We start from the raw sequence: 10,866 nt of genomic DNA, 5'->3' as shown, positions 1-10,866 counted from the left end.
AGTGGATTTTTCTTAGTGGATTGCTTGATTCTCACAAGCAGAGTAGGAAAATGTTAGTATAGGAATAATTCTGTACCATTATTTTTGTTACAATTAGTATTGTATTTATATATAATATATAGTATTAATTATATGTAATAATACTGTATAATAAATACTGCATTATTGTACAATCAATATTAGTATTAACATTCTTACAAATGGAGCGCACTATTTATGGAAGATATTCATGATTCAATTTACAATCGCAATATTAAGTTGTTTTGGGTTAGCTTTTTCACTTTTAATCTCAATGAAGATTTGAGTATTACACTTTTTTACAGTTAACGCAACGTCGGCATGTTCCCAGGAACAGACTACAGTACTATTAATCCCTCTGATGTAACAACATCTTACAGAAAGTTCGACTGTGACAATTCCTTTATGATAACCAAGACTATAGGATTGTGTTCCACAGCAAAATTGTGCAGCACGCACAATTTTGTGCACCAGTCCACGTGAGGGCCCTTAAACTGGGCAATTGCACATAAGTGGAAATGTGGCACGAGGATAGCTATTGGCACCACTGCCTACTATGGAATGCGGCTGTCTTGTGTTTTAAAACCAGGGAAACTGCTGCGAAGACATATTGTGCAGCAGGACCTAAAAGCAACACAAAACAGACAAACATGATTTTGAAATGAAAATGCGACAACGGATCAGGCAGAGATTTCTTTGTGCCGATGAAGCCCCTCCAAAGAGACGAGACACAAGGAAACCAAACAGGACCAGAAGTGGAAATATTGCCGACAGTGATGAGGATCCTATAGTGAAGGAACAAACTGTCTTTGTTCCGCTGGGGTTATGTGGGTTTTTTGGACAGGGTTTCCCTGCTGCGCCACTCTCAGAGCCCTGTGACTCATTCTGGTGCTGGAGAGTTACTCGGATGATGTCAGGAGGATGCTCCAGTTTACTCTGTCTCCTTCCTGGTGCACTGTGGGGCTCATAGTGTAAAAAAACAGCTGTCGTTGGCATGAACGTGTACCAGAGGACTGCATTCGCTATGGCCTGTGCTCCGAAGTGAGTGCAGAGGTTTCTGTGATGAGAGAAGGCTAATACATAATTGGGGATAACATAAAGTTGGATGAAAAAGGTGGAAAATTGCAAAAAAAAAAAAAAAGAAAAAAGAAGGGAAACTCATGAGGTTTTGCTGTTGAATTTATGACGTTTTCAATTCAAATTTATGAAAATATCCCCAAGGTGTTCCATTCCAAACAGCTAAACCTGAAACAAAATCCCAAAATTCCAACTCTTCTGAGAAATAAAAACGTCAAAAGAGATGGGCTGAAACCACTAGATGTGCATCTTTGAACAGTTGCCTCTGAGATGTCTGCATTTTTAGCAGACAGTCCTTTGTTTGCCGACCCTGCAGAGACAGTTACACTGACACATGAAGCAAACATCACACAATCTTGTTGGTGACAGCCAGTCTGCCGTGTTAGTCGTCATGAAGTCCCAGCGCTAGGAGCACGGGGAGCCCTGCCCCAATAATGAGAGTGAGGCTCTCCAATACCCCCAGCCCCCCTTGCTGGTAAGTGCCTGTGCCTGCGTGGTTGTGAATGTGAGGGGAATGCTGCTGCCCCCTGCTGCTGATCTCTGGTAGCACATGCACAGTGGCTACATAGAGGAAGGTTCCAGCAGAGAAGAGCATTCCTATGCCTGTGGCACTGAGACGGTGTTGCAATGAGCCACCAGTCTGTGAACAGCAAAGAAAGGAAAGAAAAACCATTCAGTCATTTTAGAGAAGAACTATGATACTACTCTTACCACTCTTATAACTGCCTTTATTAACTTTCATTTATGAGAATAAAATGCAAACCACCATTCCAGCCAACGAGCCAAAGTGAATCTTTTGATCTAAATTAATGTTAATCACCTCACCACCTGTGCCCAACTGCCTTTATGACTAATACAGGGAAGCAGTGCTTATGAAAGTCAGTCGCTTACACATGCTGTCACATGGTCAATCACGAACAATCAAATACAATAAAGGACTTTTAGACCTAAACAATATGAAAAGTCCATATTCTTTTCTAAACACCTACATGGTTAACTACTGACATGATATGATTCCATGGCCAATTAACACACAAGCCAATGAGTCCACAGTGAATGTTGTTTCTCAAATCTAGGTCATCAGCTTTTTTGTTTTACAGTGGTTAGATGTTTTATTAAATATAGCCATGCACTTCCCTATAAAATGTCATTACCTGCAGAGGCTGGCAAAGATTCAACATAGGTCTACAAAGATTAATACTCTACTTACCTTCACATGAATAATAATACACATTAATAATTTCCTAACTTTATGTTCCATGAATATTTTTAAGACCCTTTCTACAAAGTAAATTTCACCTGGTTCGCAGTTTTCAATCAGTGTGAATCAGTTATTCCGATGAAGAGTGACTACTTTCTACTTATCAGCTGTCAATCATCCCCAAGACCGCAGGAGTGTTGCCCTGATGAGAACTGACCACGTGAACAAACATGATACCATAATATTACCACTAATATTATGGCTTAATACATAAACCATAATATTAGTGTAGCTCCTCTATAGTGTCACTAACAATTGTGTGAAGATACAATGGGACAGAGGAGTTGCTGCTGTTAGCGCGGTCAGCGGTGCTTCTGTTCGCCCTTACCGTGCTCAAGATAAAGTAAGTGCTGACAGCCAGCAAGGGTGCCGCGACGGAGAAGGCCAGGAGATGCTTCTGAATCTGCCGTCTCTCCAGGCCCGCGTGCATCAGGAAGGACACCAGGCCAAAAGCAGCAGGGGCCTGCAGCGAGCGTTGGAGTGTGAGCAGAGTGGTCTGGCCAGTTATCAGCAGACACATGCTTAAGCTGCTTACAAAATGCTGACATGACAGATCGCTTCCTCTGAAAGTAAAAAAAAAAATGTTCGAACTAACATGGCTCGAACCCTCACATGTAATGTCCTTGGAGAATGTTTCTCGGGGTGTGTTTTACTTGATGATACCTGATTACGCTGTGGCTTCTCAAACCACTTGAAACTTAAGGGAAAGGATACATACTAATACAGTACAATTAAACATTTTACAGAGCGGTTAGAGTGCTGAAACATTGCCATTTTTAATTCAAACTCTAGACTGACTGACAATGTAAGTTTCTTATGCGGGATATGTCAGACTAAATCCATATTGTAAAGTGCTGATTCCTGGACTGCTTGGCCAAAGTAGCCCTGTCTAAACTGGCTTTTGTGATTTGGTCCTGGAGGGAAGTGCTGCCATCCCAAGAACTGGGAGTGCACAGGACTGTGGGTATAACACTGATGGGGGCCGGCAGTGTTGCATAGTGGTTGGACTCGTAACTGAAAGGTTGCTGGTTTGATTCCCTGCTGGGGCACTGCTATTGTACCCTTGGGCAAGGTACTTAACACGACTGCCTCAGTAAATATCCAGCTGTATAAATAGATAACATTGTAAAAAAAAAAAAAACTGTAACTGACGTAAGTTGCTCTGGATAAGAACATCTGCCAAGTGGCAATAATGTAATAATATCATTTAATGATGGCAACAAGCAATACATGCAGGTGAACCAAGATAAGCCAGGGAAAGACAGAATAACACGGCTAACAACCCCTGTCCTTATCCAACCCTGTATAACTGGTGAGTCCTCCCTTTCCCCAATGCTATAGCTGAGCTAGTCTCCTAAAAATACATCATAGCATTCAAATAAATAGAAAAATATCTGCCACATGCACACAGAGCCAAAGCAGACTTACACCTCACTGTAACATTTAGCTCTACCTCCTTTTTTCCATCTGTAAGGTCACAAATGGGGGGTTGTCGGGGGGAGGAACTCTCACCTTGTGCAGGATCACAGCAAAGAAGACGATGACTTGAACGGAGATCTGAGACGAGGCCACCGCCGCCCCCAGGGCCACCCCGTCGGCTGAAACGAGAGGGAGGCAGAGTGAGAGCTGGCTCACTGCTGCTCTCAGGCACCGTGTGCAAAAAATCACTTTCTTCAGGGAGACTCTATCCCATTTCGAGATCAAAAATCAATATTATGGATTCTTGTCATTTTAAAAATACTGTGACCACTATGCTGTGTAAAGATTAGCTAATGAAGACAAAGATATTTCTTATATGGTATAGTGGGCATAAGGCAGTGGCTTTTGCTTATGGCAAAACACATAGAAAAACTACCCTCCAATAATAATCTTCTCATGGGTGTATACGAGATGATATTCAAAAGCATTCAACTACGAGATGACATCCACAACAATAAAATGTGTTCCTGGAATGCCATCTCCCAGGGCAGTGTGATTAGGCTTTTCCACACACGCACACACACACACAGATCAAATTCTCATCATGGGGCAAACTGAAAAGATAATCTTTATTTGTGACCTTCTCATGTCTGGAAATGAATATACCTGTTCTGCCAAATGAATATCCCTGAGCTGATCTGTCAAATGAATAGCGCTGAGCTGCTCCAACAGCAACACACAGGGCCAGCTACTGTTACTAAAACGGTTACTAAATCTGATCCACCCGTATGCACTAGATACTACGTAAAAAATATAACCTTATAGCCAGGTCATCAAAGTATATATTATAAACAAACAATAACCCAACAACTGCAGAAATACATTTAAATGTAATTTCCAGTCAATATTAAACATCAGGTTCACACCAAAAAATGAGGGGTGACAGAACAATGCATGCAGAAAATACAGTGTTATCAATAAACAAAGTGGCAATAAGATCACTGAAATGACCAGCTGAGTACGGCACATACCAGCAGCGTGGATGACCAGTCCCAGCGTGGCGGTGATGCTGGTACTCTGGGACATGCCAGTCCGTGGGTCTGCCATTAAAGTAAGAGAGAGATTAGTCCGCCATCCTGTCTGCTGCTTCACACACCAGCTGCTCAGAGACCTTTAGCAGTCTGTGAAGCGGGTATCAACACGAGAGGGACTAGATCAATGATCCGGGACTCGGGGAAGGGGTGCCACTCGCCGTGGATGGAGCAGTAGCTGGCGATCTGGTCCACCACGAACATGAGAGTGAAGCCCACCACCAGAGACACTCCGATGAAGAAGTGTGGGGGCAAGCCTCTCGCTGTAGGCTGCACCGAGGACGGACTGGCCTCGGTGGCGTTCTCATTAGCTGCTACGCTGGGACAGGACGGGGCGGGGGCTGGGGAGAGAGGGGGAGAGGCACAATCTCAAAGCAGACACAGCGTCATGCACGTTCGCCCACAATCCCAAGCAGAGATATGGAATCCAGATCAATCTGCCTTCAGTCCCTATAGAACTGAATACAGTTACATTTACATGGAAGCCTCAAGCTAGAATAACAAGAATAATTTGGAAATTCTGTTCAAAGCCCCACTCAAAACCAACATATTTTTTGAACGATAAATTAAATGTTTGAACATCAAACGGATATATCTTGTAGACTCACGCATTAGATTAAACCTTTAGCTAACAAACCACAGACATTACAAGCACCAAGTCACAAGTCCTCCTGATAACTTCAGCACAAGCTTCATCTCACCTGGACAAATGGATGCACCCCCCACACTCTGTCCTGGGCCCCCACTGGGAGCAAAGAACGGGGGAAGGGGGGGGGGGGGGCAAACAAAACCTACACTGTATGCTTCTGTCTAACTACCTCCATTTTTGCTACAATAGCCTCCATATATCACTCAAGAACAAAGAGTGGTTGGCTTGACAACCCCACGCACAGTCTTGCAATGAATTTGAACATAAGCGCGGCCATGATATTGCGACAGGCTAAGGGAAAGGATCGCTTTGACCTGTCTAAATGAGGAGAAATTACTCTCGTAGTGGATATCAATAAATACAAAAGGGGTGCAAGTGCTAAACCCCCCCAATGAGCATTTTCTTTGAAGGAAATTAACTTTAAACTTGGGGAGAGGGGGGTCATTACTTTTTTTATCTGCACTAACTCACATTTGCAGAGGCTCAGGTTTAAAATAGTTCTAAAAAAAGATGGATGTGATTCCCTTACAGTGAAATTATGTCTTTTTACATTTTATATTAAAACATTAAATTATTATTTTCTTATTATTTGGGCTATCAAAGTACCGTGGGATGTTGGACCACTTCAACTGAATGAAAAGTATTTCGAAGGATTTTCGAGCACAATGGTTATCCTTACCTCTCCAGGAATCTTCTAGAAGCTCGACACCCTCTGGAATGATAATGGCAAGAGCTGTTCCACACAGCAACCCGGCTCCCAGAACGCTGATAAACTGCAGCTTTTGCTGAAATGAAAACAGAGTAACACATGCCATTTCCATGGACTGCCCAGTATTATATTCTCTGGAACTTGAACATGTTAAATGTGATTTGCTTGTGATATGATGATGATGATATACTGTGGACCACGATATAAGATACTTCTGTGATTCAAGTATTGGGTGAATATCAAATGTGCCTGACTGACTCCAGGATCAATATGAAACAAATCCACATAAACTTCTAAAATAAAAATGAAAAAACTGTCAGAATATGTAAATGTGTGGATTAAGACATTGAAAAGAAATATCAAAGAAAAAGGTGAAATGGGGACCACCACCTGCATCTTCACATTACACCATATGGGGTGCTGTGGGCAGAATAACTTTTTAAAATGGGTATTTTCTAATAACCAGGCCAAAGGTACAGTTACAAATATGTAAGCTCATTTTATCAAAACCTTCTATAAACTAATGATCATTGCTAATATTTGGGGGAAAAAAAAGGATTTGAGCTTTGAACAAAGCGATTAATTAGAATTTTGTTTATCATCACATAATTAAAACATCAAGGAACTCAAACCATCAGATGGTTAATTAGAATTTTGCTCACAGAAGCACATCTACACTTCACAGCAGAAAGGAGATGCTTGATGAAAGCTTCTCCACTGTGCTCCCCACTCTGCTCAAAGGCCTCTTCTGGCTGTTTTACATATGTGACACTGCCCTGTTGATAAGGGTCTTTTTGTCCTCACTTTGCTGCCATGCTCTCTAAGCTAATAGGGAATCATATATCCCTTTGTGCCATATTCTTTTTACTTAATGACAATAGCTCTATGGAACTGAACCTGTGTCAGAAAAGAATATGATTGGCTGGCCTCGTGGGTGCAAAATGATGCTTGCATTTAGGTGGTGATCACCCAAATCCCTAACCTGGAGCCAATAATATATGCTCCCCTTCTCTGATACCATTACACAGGAGCCCTTTGCAGTTTGGATCCACAGTGCCATTCAGCCACCGTGGGGGCAGGGTGTGATGCAGCTGAGGTAACTAAATCCACTGCTATCAGGGGGAGCTTAGTTGAGGTTGAGTAGGTTCCTAACTGGGAAGAGGGATGAGGGGAGATGGCTGGGGGTGGGTCAGTCATGAAAGGATGACCCTGCAGCCTAATGGAACTAACAAATACTTTGGGCAAGTATGTTCCCTCATGTGGATGTATTTCTGCAGCTGCTGTTGCCCCATCAATCAAACCTCAATTGCGTTTCCAGTAATTGTCCTGGATTTTATCTGTCAGATAATTTCTCTTAATAAAGCCAAATACTTGCATTGATTGCCATTTTATTTAAGGGGTACGATGAAGGGAAATAACTTAGAGACACATTTTCTTCAGTCCTCCACTGGAAACCAACACACTTCCAACAATCCAAATATGTTACACAGTACCAACAGGCTATGCTTGTCAAATAATGTAACACCAAGATAAGTAGAAACTGACAGCTCAATCGAACCAAATTACATGAGAGCTCAGGCAAAACAAAAGCCATTATGCGCATGTGTCCCTGCGACCAAAGCTGGGAAACACTGCAGTAAAGTACTATACGTGTGTACGCCTTATGACATCATTTATTATGGAATTTTTTTTTCCACAATGGCGTTGTATTACAAGTATGTCTATACTGTTATATGCTTAACTCTACTGAATGCGTTTTCGTAAGCAGCTCTGGATATAAGCGTCTGAAAAATGAAAAAAGTAGCCTAAATGTAAACGTAAGTAGCCTACGACTGACTACCCATAGACTCCAGTGCTCATTAAACAGAACCGCACACGACAGGCTGTGTTTACCACAATAAATCAGTATCGAGTGATATTAACTGGGTGAAGCTAGTCAAAATAGTGTCATGAAATCAGTTTTTGGACTTACGGACCTTAATTTGGTTTCTACACTATCAGCAAAAAACTGACTTTCGTATTAAGTCGATGTTAGACGCGTAATTCATTTACAACTGATACAAGTCTGAGACATGCAAACCCAAACACTTTTTTATGATAGAGTGCGACACAACTGACGATTTCACAAGTGTGTGAGGAGGGCAATTGCATGACATCAACAGTTAAATCAAACAGTCGCACACAATTTAACCACCCTACTGAAGAAAGTTACCCTTGAAACGTGCTGAAATCGAAACGTCAATGGTGTCGAGGCGCTTATACTTCCTCGGACGTTAAAAAAGGCCGCTTATTTGATGCAAAAGCTATTCGCAGTCAACAAAATCGGCAGAGAAAACTATCTCTCGCAACGAAGTACTGTCACTGAATTAGGCAATCTGACAAATTATATTTCATCTGCCAAAGTCCCAACAAGCTAGTCCTAATAAACACTGCTATCGACAGGCTGAGCAGTCTGGGTGTAGCTATAGCAAGCTCATAGCCTACCTATTTCTTAAAAGAAATGGAGTAGCCTACTCTATTGCGGCGAAAACAGACTTACCTCTGAGAGCTTGAACAGAAGTGGGATCAGCCCTAAAAGAAAACACCCGAGGAACATAGCCGCGGATATTAAAATAACCGCTATAGCACCATCCATGGCTGTATGCAGTCAAAAAATAACTTCGAGGTAACGATAAACGCGTTAGTGATTCATTTCCCTGCTCTCCCAAAAAATGTACTTTCGACTCGAAATAGTGACACGTCTATGTCCTTTAAAACTCTCATTTAAAGTGTATCAAATATGCCATTTTTGAAGCGACTGCTTTCAGGAAACCCCAGGTTTAGCTAATTGAGAAGCAGAGGGCAACCTTTCCACGTCGCCAGCTAAACACATTGCCATGGGAATTCGTCTGCAAACTGTTAATCTTTCTGAAACAACTACTGTTGCTTTCTCAGACGTACCCCCAGTGTTCAAACAGAGAATTGCAACAAATACTAGTACGTGGAATCAAGTTTTTACGCAACGCTACACTGCACTAGGAGTCACCCACCGCACATGTGATCGTTGAGTTTTCTTTCCTGTTTGATCATGAGACACTTTCTTGCTCTAGGGGGAAACTGTCTTGTAAATGCAACTCCCGGACCGTATTCCCGGGTCAGAATTTTAACCTTAACCACTATGAAATAAACAGCAAATCATAGTCCCAATTCGATGCTTACGGGCAACTTCTTAGAGCCACTTTGTTTCATAAGAAAGAAGTGGAAAACAATGAATAATCAGAGGGTTATGATGACTGCATGTAGATGCACAAAATGTGCAACAGCAGTAGCTTGCGAACTCAAAAAATAGAAAACACGTTTCCGATAGCACAACACAAGTTTACAACAAAACGGATGATAAAACACAGTAGCTGTACAAAACTGTTCACCTGTTTCTTAACCAGGAGAAGGAAAAAAAGTAAACAATATTCGAAAGAGGAATAGCGATGTTTATTTAAAAAAAACTAGAAGAGACAATGTTTCACCGTATAGACGACATTTAGACGAAAAATAAAAATAAACAGAAATGAAGCAAAACTGGAACAAAATTAATCACAATTTTAAATTCCTATATTTCAGAGGGGGCAGAAGCTCAGAGATTAAAAAAACATTTAGACTGTTTTACATGTTAATTTACCCCTTCCCCCGTGTTCAAAACTTACATAATCTGTACATATGTACTTATTGACACCGAAGATAGATCTGTCTAAAGACAGTTGATCAATTCTATTTACACAAATTCACATTCACGTCTACGTTGACCTTGATTGATCAAGCCAAAGGGTACATACCAAACCCCTCTCCCTTAAGAAAAAAGTAATGTCAATATGAATACCAAGTGAAATTAATAGCAAATCAAAACTTGCTAGATGCACATGCCAAAATGTGTCTAACTAGAAATGGACTATAACAATCGATGCCACTGTCTGTCATGTATTCGTTTTTTTGCACACATTGTAAAATGTACAATATATTAAATATGTCATTGTACATGTTACATGCAACTTTTTGTAACGATAATTGAAATTTGGATTTTGTCAATTGTTCACAACAATTCAATTTAACATTCAGTTACATAACAAGTATACCTCCGATGTAAAGACACACAGGTATAATATATATAGGTCAGTCGAAAGTGCATTTTTCTGAGGCTCCTGTGAAGAATTTCTCACATCGGACCGATAACAATAATTTAGAATTAGACAAGCTTTAAGGAGGACACTCCTGTGGTTTTGCCGCAATGGAATGACAATTTAATAGAACAAAATCATTGATGTAAACCGCTATAAGTCTTAAAAATAAAGGATCCTGAGTCGGTTTAAAATGAGACAGAAGTCACACTGCACTAAACATGTTTATTTGCTTAATAGTTTCCTCATACAAATTTCATGTTGCAAATATATTTCAGTTTGAGCTCTGCAATGAAACGCCATTACTCAGGATGGATATTAAAAAAAAGTCTATACAGCGACCTCTAGCGGATATTCACCATTCGTGTACATTTTCCATTGAATTGCGGTGAGCACTGTGCTCCTCATCCATCAATTTTGCAGTCAGCTGTTCGCAGCGAGACCAGAACAACGTGGACCATACGTACCCATACAGTGTGGATTTGGAAAACATG

The 10,866-nt window shown here is 41.1% G+C and overlaps 1 protein-coding gene across 1 annotated transcript; it reads right to left on the bottom strand.

Annotated features, from left to right (window-relative positions):
• Positions 1-208: 208 nt before the first annotated feature.
• LOC118789929 (zinc transporter ZIP9) lies at positions 209-9,126 on the bottom strand. The gene is made up of 7 exons (XM_036546670.1): positions 8,764-9,126; positions 6,195-6,300; positions 5,028-5,207; positions 4,807-4,875; positions 3,869-3,954; positions 2,685-2,819; positions 209-1,735 (listed from the first exon to the last, which is right to left on the bottom strand). Exons 1-7 carry the CDS (start codon positions 8,857-8,859, stop codon positions 1,478-1,480), a joined length of 930 nt encoding a protein of 309 aa, XP_036402563.1. The 5' UTR covers positions 8,860-9,126; the 3' UTR covers positions 209-1,477.
• Positions 9,127-10,866: the final 1,740 nt, after the last annotated feature.

The sequence above is a fragment of the Megalops cyprinoides genome, chromosome 15 (assembly GCF_013368585.1).
Source record: "Megalops cyprinoides isolate fMegCyp1 chromosome 15, fMegCyp1.pri, whole genome shotgun sequence".
Lineage (NCBI taxonomy): Eukaryota > Metazoa > Chordata > Actinopteri > Elopiformes > Megalopidae > Megalops > Megalops cyprinoides.
Note: the sequence above shows the minus strand (reverse complement) of the source record. Positions and strands in the feature narration are given on the sequence as shown.

Bases quoted from the DNA above. Each gene is read 5' to 3' on its own strand.
- LOC118789929 (XM_036546670.1), bottom strand. From the start codon at position 8,859: ATGGATGGTGCTATAGCGGTTATTTTAATATCCGCGGCTATGTTCCTC. The intron at 6,301-8,763 runs GTAAGTCTGTTT...TTTTCATTTCAG, and splicing joins TTCTGTTCAAGCTCTCAGAG to CAAAAGCTGCAGTTTATCAG. The intron at 3,955-4,806 runs GTATGTGCCGTA...CTCTCGTTTCAG, and splicing joins ACTGGTCATCCACGCTGCTG to CCGACGGGGTGGCCCTGGGG.